Consider the following 21,903-nt stretch of genomic DNA (forward strand, 5'->3'; position numbering starts at 1 on the left):
TTCAGTCGTTTAAAACAACGGGCAGGTTCGCTTCAGAACTGACCAGACCTCAGACCCTCGCGGGAAGGGCGCCCCGGGCCTCTCCCCAGGTGGGGCGGCTTACTCACTCACGCTCCGGGATGCGGGGCAGTCAGCCCGCAGCCGGCCAGCACGCCCACGCCCGCGTGGCGCGGGATGAGTCGGCGGCCGAGCCGCCCTTGCTCCGCAGGGGCGGCCGCCTCACTCGCACGCTCTCCGGGAAGCCCGCCCATTGCGCAAGCCCCGGGCAATCAGCGCGCGAGCCGGCGAGCAGCGGCCCCGCGCGGCGCGGCTGATTGGCTGAGCGGGCGGGCGCCGGGCGGGGAGCGCACGCCCGCCTCGCCCGGCCGGGAGCCCCGGGCGGCCGCGCGCAGTCGAGGAGCGGCTCCGCGAAGCTCCGGGAGCCGGCCGCCGCGGTCCCTCCCCGCCGGCTGTTCGCCCTTCGCCAAGGCTGAGTGTCTTCCTGGCGGACGCGGGTCTCGGGGGCGACGTTCCCCCGCGGAAGGCTGAGGTAGCGGCGCGCGGCGCGGGGCGCCGGCGTCCCGAGCGTGGGTCCCCGCGGCTCCCTCAGGGCGGATGCGGGGTGAGGGAGCGGTCTCTGCCCAGGTCCGCGGCGGCCGCGGTCACTCAGGGGCCGCCGAGGGCTGCGTCCTGCGCGGAGCTGGGGGCGCCGGCTGCGCGCCCCGGGCTGGACTCGGCGGGCTGCGGGCGAGGTGCGGGAGCGGCTGGAGGCGCGGGGCAGCCCGGGCACGCAGTCGCCTTCGCCCGGCTCCCTCCCGCACGGTGGGCTTTCACCACTGAGCTTCGCTGTCCCCTCAGGTCACCATGGACTTCGAAGGGGACCGCAATGGACGACTCGGGAAGAACATGTACAAACTGAACAAGAAAAGGTGAGCTGCGGGGCGCAGCTTTGTAGTCGGCGTGGCGGCAGGGGTTGGCGGCGACCTTTCTGGAGCCCCAGTGGTGGTGGTGATTGTGGTGATGGTGGTGGTGGTGGTGACGTCAGGCCTTTCCCACCGCAGCCCGCGTCTGCAAGGTGGCCTTGGTGCGGCCTCAAGAGCGGGCCAAGGCTCACATCCTTTTTTGGTGCAGAACCTTTGCTCCCCTGAGCCCCACGGTGCTTGTGGTCGGCCCTGTGGTCCAGGCTCTTGCTTCCGGGTAAACAGCTACATCACCCCTGCGTGTCTGTGGCAAGGCACCTGGGACCTTGATTTTTTAATTTTATTTTAGCTCACAGTGAATGTCCGTATCTGAAATTGGTACTGGAACGACGTAGAGAAAATAATTGTCTTAAGGAAATTTTCACCACTGTGGAAGTTTATTTTATTCATTTATTTATGGATAATGAAAGGTAGACAGCTCTTTGGCTGTCTCCAGATGCTGTACAAGCCAGGGTTGAACACTGAGTTGGGGTCTTTCACGAGGGTGGTAGAGACTCTTGTACTTAAGCCATCACCTGCTGCCTCCCGTGGTGTAACTTAGCAGGGAGCTGGAATCAGGAGCCCACTTGGCACTCAGACCCAGGCAGTCCAGTAGGGGATACTGGCATCCCAAGTAGTGTATTAATTGTTAGTAGTGAATGTAATATGAACTTTACACTGAAGTTACTTGGTGAAAACATTATTGCTGTTAGAAATCAAGCTTTCAGTGTAAGAAAAAATACAAATGGGGAATCAAATATCTTTTTAAGCAATAATGTTACATTTGAGTTGGAAATTTTAGTATGAAGTCATGAACTTGTAGTATTTCGTTTTCCACTCCATTGAAAGCAGGTAACATGTGAGCATGCTTTGTACCAGCTCTTGGTTTCTAAATACCTTTCCTCACTAAAAGGAACAAGCACCCTATAGAAAAATAACAAATTACAGCCAGGCCTGGGCATCTGTGGTGCCAGGGAAAAAGGAAGTCAAGTTTAACATAATAATAATGGTTTAATCTGGATAAATTACATCCTTATAAGATGTCCTTTCAATTTTCAGATAAACAGAAAAAGACTCCCTAGAACAGAGGGAGGATATTCCACTTTGGATTTTAACTTTTGGTTTTTTCCCCTTGGTAGTGTAGAGTTACATACTGATGACATAAGGAATGGCTGAGGGCATCAAGGGGGAAATAGTAAAGAAAAAGGTTTGATCACATGTGTGTCTTCATTTTATTATTGGTTGTTATCATGGCCTGCAAATTCCTTCACACCAAGAATCCGTTTTTAGTTTAGGTGTTGCCATTACTCTCGTCACCACTGATGAGCAGTGTGCTAGTGTGTGCTGTGTAAGCTGTGTGCTTGTGCCAATGAGGACAGTGAGTAGTCCGGTAAGGGTGAGAGTTTGTATGGAACTGCATTTCTGCGAAACATGCTAGCAGAAGGCTGAGGCACACGGTAGTCTTGGTGGTCATCACATTGCGGTTTAAATACTGACTTTGTTCCAGTTGTCAGACCTTGGAAGAGTTAAATTAACTCCTCCCTCTTGTGCAGTTTTCTCATATCCAAATGAAAGGACAAAAATGTGCTTTCCTCATGGAGTTGTTTACAAATTGTGTATGGGAAGTTCTTAGTGCCTGGAACATTGTAAGTACAGTGTTGAGTCTGAAAAAATAAATACAAAGCTTAGAGCTAAAACTCAACTATTTAGGCTTTTTCTCCTCTCATCCTGATTCCAAGGATACTTGAAACCATACCCTTACTGGGAATGGGATGGGAACCAACCTGAAGAGTTATATTTGTGTGTTTAACTTGTTTTTATGTCCATCTAACAGAATTCCAAAGCCAAATAGAGGCAAACTCCAGATTTTTTAGAAGTGTCTAAACTGTTTTCACCTCTTTTGACCTCACTTAGTGTAAAGAGAAAAGACAAAGGTGAATTTACTTTTTGAATTTAAAACATTATGCAAAAGCAATTCTTTTCCCTGATGGTCTTTTTTAAATTTTTTTTTAATTTTTTTTTTTGACAGCAGAGTTAGACAGTGAGAGAGAGAGAGAGAGACAGAGAGTTATGGACAGCGAGAGAGAGACAGAAAGGTCTTCCTTCCATTGGTTCACTCCCCTAATGGTCTTTTATACATAGAAAAATAGATGAAGATAAGGCTGGTTTGTCATGGTTTGTCGGCCTTTGTGTCCTAGGTGGCAGTTACATACTATGAAAAACAAGCAAGCAGAATTAGATTCACTTGAATCTGGGCTCAAAATAGTATCTGACCTTTTATGCCTGAGGACAGCCTTTGACAGTTCACAGAACATTTTTGGCTGTAGTTTCTAGATTGCATTTATTTTTATAATGATTCATTTAGAGCTCTAGACATCCTTTCAGAATTAGATTTGCTTAGAGAGCACCCCCCTCCCTTTAGGCTGGTTACATCCAGCATCTGATGGTCAGAGCTGTCTGTTAGTAAAGGGAATGATTAAGAATAATACCTGGGTATTAGAGTATTTACTGCTAGAATCACTGGATGGTCACTGAGAAGATTAATTTCAGAGAGCATAAGTGATTTTCTGATTAGAATAGGATCAAGAAACTTCCCTTTTTAATAGATATTTTTTCCTGACCGAAAACATGTCTGTGTATTTGTCATAGAAAAATTAGGAAATGCCAAGGTCAAAAGGAAAAAAATATTTTTATATGAATACCATTACCCAGTGATAAATAACACTTGTAAATATTTCTATTTAAACTTCATAAACTATACTATTATTAACCTGCTTTTTACTAAAAACATAGACAATTTCTTTGTCCTATTTCTAGTTAACTATAAGATATATAAATTGATAGTTTTAAATATTTGAGTACTAAAGCAATGAGTAAGTGAAATTGATGTCTTTTGATTTGATTATAACCTTTGTATTCATGTGGAACAGCGGTCCGCTTACTTTAAAAAAAAAAAAGATTTGTGTAATTTTTAAAGTTTGTCATTCCATTGCTGTTTTTCAGTAAAAAAGAGAAGGAAAAGAGGCCAACTGTCAGCACATTTGCAATGGTGAGTTTTGAATCTGTTCGTTATTGGACATTTATTGGAAGTTCAGCTTCTCCTGACATAGGTGTTATTTCATCAGGTGTAGTATTTTCTTGCAGCGTATGTTTGTGGAAAGGCAAAACAAATTGGTTTGAGTTAGCTCATTGGGAACCCTGACTGCAGCTTGCCGTGTGCATTGTTCCTCAACAACCTTCCTGGCCTGCATTTCAGTTCTCTCATTGGTGAAACGTTGCATTGCCAGTGATCTACCTGCACAAACACTTCTCCTGGTGATAGCCTTTGCCATCTGGAAAGAGGAAGCCAGCCCAGGGAGTGCTGGCTTTAATGACTTTTCAATCCTGTCAGGTCAAAGTCCCCAGCACCTCTAATAACAGAAGGTAACAGTGGGCCGTGATGACTGTGACTTGGCTGTGCCACTAGTTCTCAGTGCTGAAAGCCTAGAATGTGAAAAACTGAATAAACCTTGTTACTCCTTTTTTTTAAGTTTTATTTATGTATTTGAAAGGCAGAGTTACAGAGAAAGAGATCTATGTACCATCTGCTGGTTTACTCCCCAAGTGACGGCAACAGCCTGGGTTGTGCCAGGCCAAAGCCAGGAGCTTCATCTGAGTCTTTCACCTTGGTTCAGGGGCCCAAGCACTTGGGCCATCTTCCATTGCTTTCTCAGGTGCATTAGCAGGGAGCTGGATTGGAAAAGGAGCAGCCAGGATTTGAACTGGCACCCATATGGGTTGCCAGTGCTGCAGATGGCAGCTTAAGCCACTTTGCCACAGCTTGTTACTCTTTTTACTGGCTGCATGGTAGTCATATAGAAGCTTTTCTTTAGTCACTCTTGGAGTAAGGCAGGGATTTGATCTGTTTGGCTGGTTGATGACCTGTCTACTTGGATTTTTTTTAAAAGGATTTGTTTTATTTATTTGAAAGGCAGAGACAGAGAAAGTGGTTTTCCATCTGCTGGTTCACTCCCCAAGTAGCCATAACAACCGGGGCTGGGCCAGGCTGAAGCCAGGATCCCGGAACTCTGTCTGGGTCTTCCACATTGATGGCAGGGCCCCAAGTGCCTGCTGTCCCAGGCACGTTACCAGGGAAAGATTGTAAACTTAGATGAACTCAGGTGAACTGTTAGATGAACTGTTCCAGGGTTTAGAACCTGGAAGATGGCTAAATCAATCAAGTCTTAATTCACTAAAGACACACTAGGCATTTGTTAAGTAGTGGGGAAGTTGTAAAATGGGATCTTAGTAAACTGGGTATAAAAATAGTTGTAGGTTGAAAAGCAGTCATATAACTTTTACATCAGTGACTCTGTAGTTTTCTTTTTAGATGTTTTTAAAATTTTTATTTGAGAGGCAGCAAGCCAGCAAGCAAGAGTGCTTCCCTATCTTCTGTTTCACTCCCCCAGATGGTCACAACAGCTGAGGATGGGCCAAGCTGAAGCCAGGCAGTCAGTCCAGGTCTCCCTTGTGTGTGGCAGGAACCCAAGGACCTGAGCCCTTAGTACTGCCTCCCAGAGTCTTGAGTTGATGGGAGCTGAGAATCGAACCCAGGCGCTCCAGTGGACTTCTCAACCGCTAGGCTCACTGTCCTCTCCTGTGTGGTCATCTTATGTGATCTCCATCTTGCTGTGCTACAGTTGCCCTTGTATGGCTTGTCCTTTTGTTCTGTCTTCACTCTTAAGAACTTTGGGGAAATAAGACTGTATTTCTCAGTCATTGCACTTGATCAACCAAGTGATAGTTTTGTTTTAGATTTGACTCTCGCATTCTTATATGAAAAGAAGCTTTTGTGTTAAAGTTAGGTTTATGCCCAAGGTTGTTGTTGTTTTTTTTTTTTTTGACAGGCAGAGTGGACAGAGGGAGACAGAGAGAAAGGCCTTCCTTTTTGCCGTTGGTTCACCCTCCAATGGCCACCGCGCTGGCATGCTGCGGCTGGCGCACCGCGCTGTTCCGATGGCAGGAGCCAGGTGCTTATCCTGGTCTCCCATGGGGTGCAGGGCCCAAGCACTTGGGCCATCCTCCACTGCACTCCCTGGCCACAGCAGAGAGCTGGCCTGGAAGAGGGGCAACCGGGACAGGATCGGTGCCACCCGACCGGGACTAGAACCCGGTGTGCTGGCGCCGCAAGGTGGAGGATTAGCCTGTTGAGCCACGGCGCCAGCCCTATGCCCAAGGTTTAATTGCAGTTCTCTCATTTGAAGACCACAACAATTCTGTCCTTTAAAGTTTAGTTTTCATTTTGGTTTAAGTTTTTTAAAAACCCTACAAGTCTTATAGTTTAGAAAAGTTAACAAACCTGTTATATAGAGGGGTAATCCCAATACTCAATCTGAGCTATAAAAGAACAAATGCCTGGAGTTTGAATGTGAAGTAATGACACACATAGAATATTATGTTCCTGTTTTCTTTAAAGATTTAATTTATTTATTTGAGAGGTAGAGTTACAGAGAGAGGGAGAGACAGAGAGAAAGGTCTTCCATCCACTGGTTCACTCCCCAAATGGCTGCAATGGCTGGAGCTGAGCTGACCTGAGGCCAGAAACTTCTTTGGGTCTCCCATGCAGCTGTAGGGGTACTTGGGCCATCTTCTACTGCCTTCTAGGTAGTAGCAAGGAGCTGGACCGGAAGAGGAGCAGCTGAACCACAAACCAGTGCCCATGTGGGAAGCCGGCACCACAGGTGGAGGCCTAGCCACAGCGCCAGCCCCACCTGGTGGTGTTCTGAATAGTTTGTATGAACTTGTTTAATCCTTGCAGCTACCTTTCTGATAGTGGATAGATAGACTGATTGATGGATGGATCAGTCATGGTAGTCGGGGGAAGGACAGCTGCTGGGTCTTAGTCCACCCGTACAAGGATGGACTGGGTCCGAGGAAAGGTAAGTGCGCCGCTTGCCCGTTCCCCAGCCTCCCGATCCCGGAGACAATCAGACGCAGCGGGGAGCCAAGTCTAGCAAGGACTCATTTACTTCGTGCAAAACAGAACCTTTTATAGCACAAAACTGCAGAGTCATTGGGGCAGGGCTAAGGACCAACCAATCACTTAAACGGTCATTTTCCGGGGGGATTTCTATAGGACTAGCCATATGTCTATACACTTGTTACTAGTTTTGTTACCTCCCCTGATGTTGCACAGCCAATTAGTTTTAGTGGTAAACAACTTTGGATTCTGCCCACCTTACTTCCTTTTTTTTTTTTTTTTTTTTTTTTTTTTTTTTTTTTAATTTTTGACAGGCAGAGTGGATAGTGAGAGAGAGAGAGACAGAGAGAAAGGTCTTCCTTTTGCCGTTGGTTCACCCTCCAATGGCCGCCGCGGTAGCGCGCTGCGGCCAGCGCACCGCGCTGTTCCGATTGCAGGAGCCAGGTGCTTCTCCTGGTCTCCCATGGGGTGCAGGGCCCAAACACTTGGGCCATCCTCCACTGCACTCCCTGGCCACAGCAGAGAGCTGGCCTGGAAGAGGGGCAACCGGGACAGGATCGGTGCCCCGACCGGGACTAGAACCCGGTATGCCGGCGCCGCAAGGCGGAGGATTAGCCTAGTGAGCCGCGGCGCCGGCCCACCTTACTTCCTTTGGGCACCATCATGTAACTAATTTCCCCACAGACAGCCGTGGTAAGAGGTATTTGGGAGCAGTTTAGAATAACCTGGCCCATGGCCGGCGCCGCGGCTCAATAGGCTAATCCTCCGCCTGCAGTGCCGGCGCACCGGGTTCTAGTCCCGGTCGGGGTGCCGGATTCTGGTTGCCCCCCTTCCAGGCCAGCTCTCTGCTGTGGCCCGGGAGTGCAGTGGAGGATGGCCCAAGTGCTTGGGCCCTGCACCCCATGGGAGACCAGGAGAAGCACCTGGCTTCTGCCTTCAGATCAGCGCGGTGCGCCAGCCGCAGCGTGCTGGCTGCGGCTGCCATTGGAGGGTGAACCAACAGTAAAGGAAGACCTTTCTCTCTGTCTCTCTCTCTCTCACTGTCCACTCTGCCTGTCAGAAAAAAAAGGAACCTGGCCCAGGCTTCTGTAGTACTGTTCCAGTGGAGTCCCACAGCTCACACTTAATTTCTGCCTACGACGAGTTTGTCAGTATATTGGAATGCTACATAGCAGAAAAAGGTGCTTGACTTTATAAGTACGTCCAAGATTCTTACTGGAGGCTGAGCATGTAGGCACCCTTCCCCTAGCATGTACCAAAATTGCAGACTCACAGCAGGATGGCAGGTACTCAGCATAAACCTCAGCATTTATGGCCGTACGTAGATTGGTGCTAACTCCTAAAATCCAGTATCTGGATGCCAGCCAGGGGCCAACCTTGTGCAGAGGCCTTTGTAAACATGGCCACCTCAGTTAACTCTCTTCTGCACACAATGTCTCTTAACTCACAGGGATTTCTTCCATGAGAGACTTCTTAGCAGTCTTGAGCAAGTAATGAAAAAAGGAAGAAATAGGTCTTCATTTTTTACCAGCCTTTATTATATCATATTTGTAAGTTTCAACATTTATAAAAATGCAAAAATAGAATAAGAGCAACGAGGAAGTGGGCAAAGGGAAATAAGGGCGGGAAGATTCCAAGTTGGTCTACAGGTCCTGCATGGTCCTACACACGGGGCCCTCCCTGATGACCATGTGCTCCAGCCAGCAGTGCTGCACATGCAGCTGTGAGCATGGACTGCAGGCATCTCTGCTCGCGTCTCACTGAGCCATTCATTTCTGTCTAAATAGCTAATAGCTAAATGTGATGAATGTTTCCACTGAACCAGGCGTTTGTGTAACAACCCGCATGTACCAAGTTACTTCAGAAAGCTTACAGAAAAGTGGAATTAAAAGGAACTTCATTTTGTTGCAAAGTTGTTTTTAAATCCATGACTGATTTTCCTATAGTGAGTACTTTCCATCAACTCTTCGAAGGTCCATCACATGCATGAGTTCCAAAATTTTTCTGCAGCAAAGTGTACTTATCTTTTAATTCCGTTTTCCACGAAGTCTTTGAAGTGCCCTCGTGTTGTTCAACTTAGTTCTCACAGTAGCACTGAGACGTGGGAACTTGGGTTATCCTCAGGTTCTAAATGAAGCAGTGGACCCAGAAATTAAGCAGCACATTCAAATGCCGAGTCATCCGGCTCCTAAGGTGGGCAGGCCTGGATCTCACCCAGAGTTGCCCGGTTGTTTTGGGAACTGCTGCACTCTGAGTTCATGATTGAACGGTGTATGCCCAGGACTGAAGGGCCCTCTGCTGATGCTGTTATCTTCTGATAACCTGGGTACTAAAGGTATTGCCACTCGGTTAACTGTCACCCTTTGTATTCTCAGTGCTCCTGCCAGCCTGGGTGACTTTTATGATTGCTTGAATAACCACTCCTTGACCTTCACAGCAGCAGTAATCTTATAGACCTACCTGTATCTGGATCTGTTCGCTCCTCCTCTCTGTTACAGCAGAGGAGACATGCAGTGAACTTTGGCTGCCAACTACTGTGTCTGCTCAAGGACCTGACGTTGTTGTCCTTCTTTGCCTTTTTCAGTCTCTGAAGTGGGTGTGTTCATTTTCATGGGCATGGCAGGTGTCTTTCATTGCCTTTTTGTCCTTCTTGGAGCCGTTTCCTTCCACCTTTCCTTAACATACAGGAGTTGCCTGTGTTTCTTTCTTGGTTTTGTCTTCCAGTCATTTCTCTTTCTTTTGTAGTTTGGCTTCTCTTTCCATCACTCACTAAATTCAGTGTTGTTGTTGTTTTTTTTAAATAGGTTTTGAAATGCAGAGTTGCAGAGCAAATGAGATAGAGATCTTCCATCCACTGGGTCATTCCCTGAGTGCCTGCAACAGCCAGGGCTGGGCCAGGCTGAAGCCAGGAGCCAGGAACTCTACACTCCCACTTGGGCACCAGGGAACAAAACACATGAGCCATCACCCACCAACTCCAAGAGTGCTCATTAGCAGGAAACTAGGTTAGAGGTGGAAGCAGGATTTGATCTCAGGCACTCCATCAGGTGGGATAATGCGATCCCTAGCTGCAGCTTAGCCCAGGGTGTCACAGTGCCCACCTGCAGTGGATATTTTCAAATGCCATGTAAACCTCTCAGTAGCACTTGGCACTGTCTGTCATGTGGTTTGTTCTGTTTGCTTCTGTGATATCACAGTCTGCCAATACTGACTCCCAGATCTTTGGCTTTTTCTTGTGTTGCCTTTGCCTGCCAAGTGAGCTCCTTGACCCCTGTCTCTGGAGTCAACAGTGGTGTTCACATCCCTCTGCTTCCACAGTCATTTCTAAGCAATTTTTTCATCGTCATGTGAAAGCTCCTGTTCACTTGAGTTTTGCTCTGCAAACTTATGCTATCTTCTGTCCTTTTTGAGTGTGGTATACTTTACCAGTTTACAATTGCTAGTTATTATTCCTTCTTTCAGGGCTTTGACATTGGATTGCCTCTGCTGTTCTTGATAGTATTTTTGGTAACTTTATAAATAAGCCCAAGGTTCAACATTCTTTGCTTTGTTTCCAACAACTCCACCCATACCGCACCTTGGGAAATTACACGTGTGGGCGAGAACCTGGGCTTAGCTTCTGGGAGAGCTTTCATCTATGAAATGTGAACTCACAGATGTATCAGTCTTTGACCGCAACTTCTGATTGCTTCCAGCTGTGCCCTTCCTCTTTATTATCCCTCTTTGGACCCTGCATATTCATTTCTTACTGATGCTGTAGGAAAATGCCACCAGCTTAGTGGCTTCAAACAATGCAAACTTAGTACCTTACAGTTCTGGAGTCTGAGTTCTCACTGGGTGACATCAAGGTGTCCCAAGGACTGGGCTCCTCCTGGAAGCTCAAGGGGAGAATCTTCTTCCCTCCCCTTTTCAGGTTTTGGAGTTTCCTGGCCTCCTAGCCCCTTGTGTGTGTCACTGCAACCTCCTCCTTCAGCCACCACATCTACTACTCCTGCCTCCCTCTTTGAAACACCTTTGTGAGCAAACTGGGTCCAGTGGAGAACAGGAAAATCTGCCCATCTCAAGATCCTTGACATCTGCAGAGTCCAGTCCCACTCACTATATAAAGAGACACACGCCCAGGTAGGCTTACTGGAGGGGCCTTGACTGCACCCACCCTGCCAGCCTTGACTTTCCTGCTGTTCTTTCTTCCTAGTACCCCTCTTTCCATTTGCCCTTCCAAATGTCTACCCATAGCAGCCACATCACTGCACCTGAGTTCCTTCCTTCAAGTGTTGACATGCCTCTCCCTTCTCCGTGCCTGGGAAGTTGAGAGTCAAAGCCAAACCACTTCCTCTGACAGTAGGGCCCACATAGTCTGACCTCTGTCACCCCTGGGACTTCCCCGCAGACACGTCTTCCCCCTTGTCCTGCTTATTTTTTTGGGTCCTCCAGACACATGCAAAGGCCTTGTATTTGCTTCTCCTGCCTGCAGTGCTCTGTCCCCGGATCGTCCCATGATGAATGTACCCTTCCCATTGCCGCAGTCTCACCGCAGGTGTGACCTCCTCCTCAGAGAGATGTTCCTGCACTGTCGCTGGGGCCCGTGCCCCTGGGTGATACTTCTCCTTAGTGCCTACCTCTGTCTGGCTGCTTGTTCACACTTCTTGGTCTTCGGATGCAAGCCCTGTGGGGATGGAGTTTTTATATGTTTTGAACACGACTACATCCCAAGTGCCCAGAGCAGTGCCTGGGACTTTGCCAGGAGCTGAGATGCTGAATGTGTGTTGTGTGGATCTCTGCCTCTCCTACCTGCACTGGAGTGTAAGCTTCCTGAGAACAGGTGGCCTGCCTCATTCAGTGTCCATGCCAGTACCTGACACCAAGCCTGGCCCTTACTAGGCACTCAGTAAGTAACGCAGTGTTGAATGAATGAGCTGACCTCACTCTCCAGCCCAGGCACCACAGTCAAGTTATGTCCCCACCCAGCCTGCTGAGTGGTACCTGCACCAATGCCCTGCCCTCCTCCTCTACCTCTGTGCCCTTGGCCTTCAGCACTGGTCAGCTCCTCTCTCTTCCCTGTCAGCCTCTTACTGAACACTCTCCACTTTTTTTTTTTCCTAAAAGGCTGTAATTATAATTATTTTATACCTTTCTTCAGTTTCACCTGATGTTTTGCAGTTGTTTTTTGGTCAGCTGCTGCTTGGCTCTTAAGAGCCTGGAAAGTCTTACTAATGATTACATTTGCAAAACCAATGACAAGAACTGCTTACTTAGCATGTTTTGCAGGGTATGCTTATTAAAAGTTTCTTGGATCGTCTGCGCATTATCCTCTTGCTTTGTAAGATTGTCTCTCCCCATGGATGTTTCACTCATCCAGTAACTGGAATTTGAGGCTTCAGGTTTAAGAGGGATTTTCCTCTTAAAGTCACTCCTTGCTGGGAAGCCATAGAACCAGGACATTGATGGCAGCTTTTACCCTTCTCAGTGTTGCAGTTCCACTCTCCTCAGAGCTTCTCACCTCTCCAGAAATCAGTCTCACTTCATGTCAGAAGGAACCGTGAGGTTCTGGCCTCTGCCAGCTGTCTGTATCCCTGGAAACGTATCTGTATCAGTACATACTCTTACCTTGTTTCTTGTGGTTTGATAAAGAGACACCTTGGCCTGTTTGAGAACTATCCTTTTTTTCCACCAACTTAGTATCATGAAAACGTTCAGACTCATAAAATTCACATTCACATATGGGTTGTTTGTAGCCAGTAATTAACATTTTACCACGTTTCATCTGAAATTGCATACATAACTACCTCAATGTATATCTCAAAAAGTTTTCTGCAAAACGTTTTCCTAGTGTGCACATTTAGCCTGGGAGTTAAGATGCCTGCCTACCCACATCACAGTGCCTGGATTCAAAGCCTGGCTGCGATCCTGACTCCAGCTTCCTGCTAATGTAGACCCGGGGAGGCGGCAGTGATGGCTCAAGTAATTAGATTGCTGCCACTCACTGGGAGACTTAGATTGAGTTCCTGGCTCACAGCTTCTTCCTGGCCCAGTGCTTGCTGTGGTGTGCATTTGGAGTATTAACCAACAGATGGGAACTCTCACTTTCTTTGTGTTATTTTCTCTCTGCTACTCAAAAAATAAATAATAAACCAATTTTTCTATAAAACACAATATAGTGATGACATTTAACAAAGTAAATAATTTCTTAATATTATGTGATACTCAGCTCATATTCAAATTTTTTCAATTATTTCTGGCATGTCTTTTATGATTGACTGATTGTCAGTCAGTGCATTTGAATGTTATGTCTCCTGAGTCTAGAGCAGGTGCCTCCTCTTTTAAAATGAAACTGACATGTTAAAAACACTGGGTCGGTTGTCCTGTAGAATGTCTTACCTTTCGGACTATTTTGAGTGTTTCCTTGTGTTGTCAGCTGGTTTTCCACACTTTGTGGTTATTACATGCTGAAAGTTAGAGCTAAAGGTTTGATTACATTCAGATGAAACATTTTGGTAAGAAAATTGCATAGGGAATGCTGTGTATTTCATGTCTTCTCATATCTGGAAATACCAAATGTCAAAATACTCCAGTTGATGATGTTAAGTTTGATCACTGGGTTAAGGTGGTGACAGACCGGATCCCTTCATTGCAGAGGGAGCTCTACCCTCTTCCAGCACTGAAGGCAGCTTGGAGCATCTCTCGAATATCTTGCTTCACCTGCTATGTTGAGCTTCCACTGTGGATCCCTTGACCCTGGTTCTTGAAATAACTACTTCCTTTACTGTCTAGGACGTTGTTTCAGTTTGCTTCCTGTATTTTCACCTGTTTTTTGTCTTCTTGATTGATTTATCTGTAAGCATGACTTCATTAACTAGACCACCCTTGACCTTGCAACCCTCTCTTGTAACTATCCTTTCTCTTTTTCCTTTTGCTCCAGGGTCATCAAGAGGGCAGTAGCGTGCTAACTCTTAATTATTCTTAATCCCACACATTCCTTATCTCCTGGATAACTTTGTCTACACCTGCGGCTTCTGCTACATGTGCTAGAGTGGTAAAACTCTCTCAAACTTTGGATTCTTTCTGTGACTTCCAGGATGAACATCCGAATTGGACTGGATGAGATTTCTCTGCCCTATTTCCCCTGGAAACCTTATCTCTTCTGCCTTGCTCTGGCATAGTGAAGGGGGCCTCTTGGTCAATATGCTTTCCTCCTGCTTCCACAGTTCCCACCTGGAGCCCCACAGACCCCTGGCTCCTCTGAGAATGTCGTCATCTTTCTTGCCTCTGCGTATTGTGCCTTCTGGCTGGAACGCCTTCCTTATTAGCTAACTTGTGGATTGGTTCGTCTCCTTGGGAAATACGGGTAAGCTCCAAAACCTTGCTGTTGTGTACCACTGTGTCTTTCATGCTGCGTGATCTGTGCTCCTCGCCTGGTTTTGTATTGTTTGCCTTGACCTGAGGCTTCTTCCTCAGTTGCTTCTCTGGATTGCAGTCCTGATGCCCACAGAGGTGTGGGGCATCCACATGACGGCCCCGGCCCTGGGGTTTATGCACAGATGCCTGCACCAGGCTTGATCCTGTTTCCACTTCTGTTTTTTGTTTCATTTGACTTTCTTCAATCTGAGTGTGGTTCCTTGAGTTATGCTGGAGAGGTAGCAATTTCTCCCCAGGTAGGCCCTGGGTTGGTTCCTCCTAATATGTCCTCTTCCATCATTTTCTGGGTCCAGAGAAAACTACCTCTCCTTCCTGTGGCTCATCTGTAGTTGAATCAGTAATCAGATGTGCACTGATCATCCATGATGGCTGTGTTCTGACTTCGCAGGAAGCATGATCCATGAGAAGCATGCCTCTGACTCGTGTCTTTCCTCCTCCTCAGTATTCAGGCCTAACTATGTCAAAATTATTTTATGCTCATGCAAATTCTGTTATGTAACAAATCTTTAAGCCAGGGCACTTTCTTCAAGCAGCAAAACGTATCCTCATGGGCCCTTTGGCTTTCACATTTTTTTCCCATGAGCAGAAAAATAGCTTCTATCCTGAGAAACTGTAGCAACAAATACTTTATTCATATTATTGTACAATTAAAGACTTATGTGAGAAAAGAAGACAGGCAGAGTCCACAAATGAAGAATTAGGCCAGAACGCAATAGAAGGATCAAATGCACATTTCTGTTGGGACCCTTACAGTAGTTTAGTGAAGGCAGAGTGGCTTAGACTAGAGTGTTGGCAGTGGTAGTCTGAAAAATGTTTGGATTTTGTATATATTTTAAAGATGGGGCAATCCATCTATGAAATTGCCACTTTTGCCTGAATTCTGATTCTCTTTTTTTTCAGTTTCGCTATTCAAATTGGCTTGATAAATTGTACATGGTGCTGGGGACCTTGGCTGCCATCATCCATGGAGCTGCACTGCCCCTCATGATGCTGGTATTTGGAGACATGACGGACAGCTTTTCAAACGCAGGAAACATGATTCCAGCAAACATCAGTAATCTTACCATTAGTAAGTACTGTGTCTGAAACGGATCATGTTGGGAACTCGCAGGAAAACCAACAGCCTGGGTATTTGTGGGCCCATACTAAGCACACACTGGTGCGATTAGTGCTATGATTAGGTGTATGTTTGTCAGGAGTTTAACGAGATAATAAACATGAGGATGCACAGCAGAGAGCTGACAGAGATGTATAAGAAAAGAGAGTGTGGTGAAGTCATAAGTGTCCTAGAAAGCTTCAGGAAGAAATACAGGAACCTAAGTAGGACTCAGCTATGAGATTTCCTGGCACATTGGATATGGGCTTGAGAGAGGAATCCAGGATGGCTCTCAAGTTTTTAGCCCGTGATACTGGAAATATGAAATGTTGTCAACTGAGGTGAGAAAGGCAGAGGAGAGCCTGGGCAGTAAATACCAGGAATCTGATTTTGGACATAGTCTTGGGTTGGACCCTGAGTAAACAGATGCAGAAATGGAGAACCGGAGCTAAGAGTGTGTTTTAGGATGGAGAAAATGATGTATGTTAATGGAAAGAATGCAAAATGGAGAAAGAGTGAGGTGGTCTTTGACAGAGAGAAGGAAGAGGTTGGTAGAGTGAAGTCCTTGAGAAGAGATGGAATCGATTCAATGCTCAGGGGAAAGGTTTGCTTTAGCCAGGAACAAGGGGAGTTTGCCTACAGTAACAGGTAGGAAGAGAGAGTGTTTGACTGTCAACAGGTGGGTGAGAATTATCTAAGTGAGGCAGGAGCAAAGACCTTTGGATAATTATAAAAGAAGATGTAAAACAGCCCTGTACAAGAGTGGAAAAGTGAATAGACTGTTGACATGGTTTGAGTGTAGCACACACACACTCACATGCACTCAAATTCACACGAGTGATTGGGGATAGGCACGTTGACAGCTCTGAGCTTTCTGGGAACCTCCTGTCAAGCATAGATTATTTAAACTACTCAAAGCCTTATAACTCAGTTTGCACTCAGGTGGTAAAAATGTTTAAAATGCCTGCTTGTGAATTCACTTGGAAATTTAGTGGTGTTTCTTAGCTTAAAGTGACTTTTACTTTTGGCCCTTTGAAGCTCTGAATCATTTCCCCAGAAGGGAGGACAAAAATGTCCCTACTTACCTGGGATGCGCATAAAACAATTTTTTTAAAATTTATTTGAAAGGCAGAGATAGAGAGACAGAGAGAAAGGTCTTCCATCTACTGGTTCACTCCCCAAATGGCTGCAGCAGCCAGGTCTCCCATATATGTGCAGGGGCCCAAACACTTGGGCCATACTCTGCTGCTTTCCCAGGTGAATTAGCAGGGAGCTGGATTGGAAGTGGAGCATCCTGAACCAGCACATTTAGGATGCCAGCATCACAGGTGGTGGCTTAACCTGCTACACCGCAACACTGGCCCCCTCCCACTTTTTCAAACGAATTTATTTATTTGAAAGGCAGAGTGACAGACTTATGAAACTCTTTAAAAAATATTATTTATTTATTTGAAAGTGTGAGAGAGATATTTCTATCTGCTGGTTCGTTCGTTCCTTTTTTTTTTTTGGTTAAGATTTATTTATTTATTTGTAAGAGTTACACAGAGAGAGGAGAGGCAGAAAGAGAGAGAGGTCTTCCATCTGCTGGCTCACTCCTCAGTTGACTGCAATGGCCGGAGCTGCACTGATCTGAAGCCAGGAGCTTCTTCCGGGTTTCCCACATGGGTGCAGGGGCCCAAGGACTTGGTCCATCTTCTACTGCTTTCCCAGGCCATATCAGAGAGCTGGGTCAGAAGTGGAGCAGCTGGGACATGAACGAGTGCCCATATGGGATACTGCCAGAGCAGGCAGAGGCTTTACCCACTACGCCATAGCTCCGGCCCCTAGAAAAATTTTTAAGGCTAAATTTTTGGAAAATTGAATACCAAATAATTGAAAACAGTACTTCATATTGTATTGTTTAGTTTTGGCAGTTCATTTTTTAAGTTTGCATTAAAGTGTACAACATGATTGATTTTTCTAGAATAATATAAGCATGCTTTAAAAAGTTTGTGGGAAATTTATATTTAAAAATGTATGAATTTTGGGCTGGTGCTGTGGCTCACTTGGTTAATCCTCTGCCTGCGGCACTGGCATCCCAAATGGGCACCAGGTTCTAGTCCCGGTTGCTCCTCTTCCAGTCCAGCTCTCTGCTGTGGCCCGAGAAGTCAGTGGAGGATGGCCCAAGTGCTTGGGCACCTGCACTTGTGTGGGAGACCAGGAAGAAGCACCTGGCTCTTGGCTTCGGATCGGCTCAGCGCTGGCTGTAGCGGCCATTTGGGGAGTGAACCAACGGAAGGAAGACCTTTCTCTCTGTTTTACTCTCTCACTGTCTATAGCTCTACCTGTCAAATTAAAAAAAAAAGTATGAATTTCAAAATTTTGGTACCAAGATAAACTTATTTTTTAATTCCATTTTCCATGAAGGTTTCGAAGTATAATTTATCATCATCAGATTTGGGGGACAGGATTATTATTGGGGGGACGGCTCTTTCAAGCCAAGAAGTAGAGTAGTCATAATGTAATCTTTGCAGTGTGTTATTATAAATAGTGAGAAACAATACAGCACAGACAGTATGGGGCCCATTGTACCTGCTTAAGAAATGGAATGCAGGCCGGCGCCGCAGCTCAATAGGCTAATCCTCCGCCTTGCGGCGCCGGCACACCGGGTTCTAGTCCCGGTCTGGGCACCGAATTCTGTCCCGGTTGCTCCTCTTCCAGGCCAGCTCTCTGCTGTGGCCCGGGAGTGCAGTGGAGGATGGCCCAAGTGCTTGGGCCCTGCACCCCATGGGAGACCAGAAGAAGCACCTGGCTCCCGGCTTCGGATCAGCGTGGTGCAGTGGCCATTGGAGGGTGAACCAACGGTAAAGGAAGACCTTTCTCTCTGTCTCTCTCTCTCTCTCACTGTCCACTCTGCCTGTCAAAAAAAAAAAAAAAAAAAAAAGCATAAATCAAAGACTGAAATCTTAGAATTTTGTAGGTGAAAAAGAGACCAGGCATTATTTGGTGCAAACACTGCCATTTGCAGATGGAGGAACCACACCCAGCACATTGAAGAAATGTGGCCTCGTTGGGTCTGTTTGCTGATTGGCAGAGCTGAGGTCCTTGTATTATTTTTTTCCCACTCTACAAATGGTTTGCAAATTCTGCCTCAAGTGGAAGCAAGTCTCAGACATTTTCACTTGGTCTTTGTTTTCCTGTGGTTTGCTTTGGTGTGCTAGGCAGGTCAGCTCTTCAGGGTGGAAGTGTGACAGAGCCCATGTGAGGAGGTTGGGGACCCTGTAGTCATCTCTATCACCTGCAGTAAGCCCACCTCACAATGCCAGACGTACTGGGCATCCAGCAGGGCTCCAAAACCCTTTTCTTCCAGGGGCCATTTGGATATTTATATCATAGTTCTCAGGTCATACAAAGTTACCAGCTTAAAAAACTTGCCATGGGACTCCAAATCCCATTAAGTTGGCAGGTACCAATGCCATCTTACTAGTTAAAGTGATCAGTTTAAGTTCATAACTGATCATGAAGAAGGATTAAGTGTCAAAGGGATCACATAAACAAGACCAGGGTCTGCTAATAATAACTGATAGAATTAAAAAGGAGAGAACGATCCAACGTGGGAAGCAGGACACACAGCAGACTCATAGAATGACAAATGCCCTAAACAGCACTCTGGTCTCAGAATCAGCCCTTAAGGCATTCAGAACTGATTAAAAAGCCCATGAGAACATTTCAGGCATGGAAAGCCAAGACACTCTGGCAAAAAAAAAAATGATCTATATGAAGGATCTCTGTGAGAGAGATCCCGGTGGAAAGAAGGGGCCATCAAAGAAGGAGGTACTTTTCTCTGAAGGGAGGAGAGAACTTCCACTTTGACTATGGCCTTTTCTAAATAAGGTCGGAGTTTGTGAACTCAGGAGGCCTCCATAGCCTTGGCCGCTCATGACAAGAGCCTTGGGTGATCACTGACGTCATAAATAAGAGCAACAGCTGTTAAGTCAACAACAGGAGTCACTGTGCACTTGCTCCCCATGTAGGACCTCTGTCCTTAATGTGTTGTACTATGAGAATTAATGGTAAAACTGGTCTTCAAACAGTCCTTTATATTTTGTGTGTTTGTGTGGATGCAAACTGTTGAAATCTTTACTTAGTATAGAGTTGATCTTCTGTTTGTAAAGATAATTACAAATGAATCTTAATGAAGAATGGGATGGGAGAAGGAGTAGGAGGTGTGATGGTTTTGGGGTGGGAGGGCGGGTATAAGTTGTACTTATGAAATTTATATTTATTAAATAAAAGCTTTCTATAAAAGAAAGAAATAAAGGAATGAAAAAAAATTACCAGCTTAAAAATTAGTCTGCTATAGATTTATTGAATTTCAAGTTCTGCCTGTGGTTGACTGGGGAGGGCCAGACCAGATAATTTTGCAGGCCTCAGACAGCCCGGGAGCTGGATGGACAGTTCCCACCCCGGATCTAGGCAAGAGGCTTGATGCCTTTTGCTTGTGATGGGTGCAGCTTCCTGAACAAGGAGACTGGAAAAATTGGAATCACGGTGTTCTTGAGCCAGGAAAGGCCTTATGGATCATTTATTTGAGAGGTTTCCTGATTTGTGTGATTGGACAAGCTCCCACCTACATGACATCTGTTGTAAGAACTTACCAGGGCCGGCGCCGTGGCTCAACAGGATAATCCTCTACCTTGCGGCGCCAGCACACCGGGTTCTAGTCCCTGTTGGGGCGCCGGATTCTATCCCGGTCGCCCCTCTTCCAGGCCAGCTCTCTACTGTGGCCAGGGAGTGCAGTGGAGGATGGCCCAAGTGCTTGGGCCCTGCACCCCATGGGAGACCAGGAGAAGCACCTGGCTCCTGCCTTCGGATCAGCGTGGTGCGCCTGCCACAGCATGCTGGCCGCAGCGGCCATTGGAAGGTGAACCAACGGCAAAGGAAGACCTTTCTCTCTGTTTCTCTCTCTCACTGTCCACTCTGCCTGTCAAAAACAAAAAATAAAAAAATAAAAATAAAAAAAATAAACTTACCAGGAAAAAAGTCCCAAAGAAGCTGCCCTGGTGGGGATGTAGAGGAGGGGGTCAGAGGGCCGGGGCCTCTCCTGCCACCCAGCAGCCATGCTGACGTCACCCTTCAGGTTCCCCCAGTGTGTGTCTCCAGGTACTGCCCGTATCCAGAGCCATGCTTATACAACTCTGACTACCCAGCTGCTCACCCTGCTTCCATTCTTGCCCACATATGAACAGTCTCCTCATGCTGTCAATGTGACCTTCTACAAACCTAGTCAAGATCATCTCTCTCTTATTGGGTAGTTTTCCAAGGCAAAGAATACATGCAGATTTTTTTTCAAGATGTATTTATTTATTTGAAAGGCAGAGGTCTGTGTAGAGAGGGGGAGGTAAAGAGATCTTCTATCCACTGATTTACTCCCCAAATGACCAAAATGGTGTGGCTAGGCCAGGCTGAAGCCAGGAACCAGGAGCTTCCTCTGGGTCTCCTACTTGGCAGGAGCCCAAGCACTTGGGCCATCCTCCACTGCTTTTCCCAGGCCATTAACAGGGAGCTAGATAGGAAGTGGAGCAGCTGGGACACGAACTAGTACCCATATGGGATGCTGGCATCGCAGATGGTGGTTTCACCTGCTGCAACACGACGCTGTCCCCTGCATACAGACTCTTCCCAGTGGCCTCTGTGGTTCCCCATGGCCCTGTCAGTTCCATTACTGTTGCCTGCTCAATGTAGTGGGCTAGCACGGGCTACCTTTCTATTGCTAGAACACCTCGGTCGTCTTCTTGGAGACCAGGAACAGTCGAAGGTCTGGGCGGTTTCTCCTGCCCCAACCCTTGTTATCAGTTGCTGGTTATCGTACAGTTTTGGCTTGGAAAGGCCTTGTGTCCCCAGGCCATCTCAGAGTCACTGTAGCATATGGATTCTGTTTACTTAACTAGAGTCATTACTATAAAGTTACGTTGTTGGCTTATGGATTTACTTTTTTGTTACAGGCTCTGGAATGGGGAGAACAGCATAGGTTTAAGAGAGGGAAAAAAAAAATTCCTGGACAGAATTGTCCTGGGTGGATCAGTTATGTTAGCTTGCGATGTGAGGTCTGGGGCCTGAAAGTCAAAGGATTTTCTGCTTGACCTGAAACCCAGTGTGATCAGAAATGGTGGCTCTCGGTCCAGGTTGTCCCTGTGGTGCCCCATGGAAGATGATTTCTAAAGCACCCTTTTAATATAATCTGTTTACTAGTTAGGATATCACCAGTATATGCATGCCACATGCTCTTAATTCGTAGCTTCCCTAAGTGCTGAGTAGGTAATGTTACCAGGCATTCTTAGGCTTGTGGGTCACATGAAAATGCAGCATGCCATGACCCTCCTGTGATGTGGGGCGTTCAGGCAGTGGTGCTGGGCACAGCCTCAGGGTCAGCCCCTTTGAAGTCATGGTTGACCTTTCCAAGCAGTGTAGCGCCCGCTCGTTCGCTCTCTCTCTCTCTGTAATCTCATAATTTG

The 21,903-nt window shown here is 46.6% G+C and overlaps 1 protein-coding gene across 2 annotated transcripts in view; it reads left to right on the plus strand.

Moving 5' to 3' along the window:
- Window positions 1-397: 397 nt before the first annotated feature.
- ABCB1 (ATP binding cassette subfamily B member 1) overlaps window positions 398-21,903 on the plus strand; it is a 101,327-nt gene continuing 79,821 nt past the window's right edge. Inside the window, exons 1-4 of one of the 2 annotated variants that reach the window (XM_062179543.1) lie at window positions 398-529; window positions 838-908; window positions 3,942-3,987; window positions 15,214-15,382. In XM_062179543.1, coding sequence (XP_062035527.1) covers window positions 844-908; window positions 3,942-3,987; window positions 15,214-15,382 — 280 coding nt within the window. In that variant the 5' untranslated portion in view covers window positions 398-529; window positions 838-843. Of the gene's footprint in view, window positions 530-837; window positions 909-3,941; window positions 3,988-14,102; window positions 14,243-15,213; window positions 15,383-21,903 lie in introns of those variants that run through there. The other variant, XM_062179544.1, reaches the window with a different exon arrangement.

The sequence above is a fragment of the Lepus europaeus genome, chromosome 20 (assembly GCF_033115175.1).
Source record: "Lepus europaeus isolate LE1 chromosome 20, mLepTim1.pri, whole genome shotgun sequence".
Lineage (NCBI taxonomy): Eukaryota > Metazoa > Chordata > Mammalia > Lagomorpha > Leporidae > Lepus > Lepus europaeus.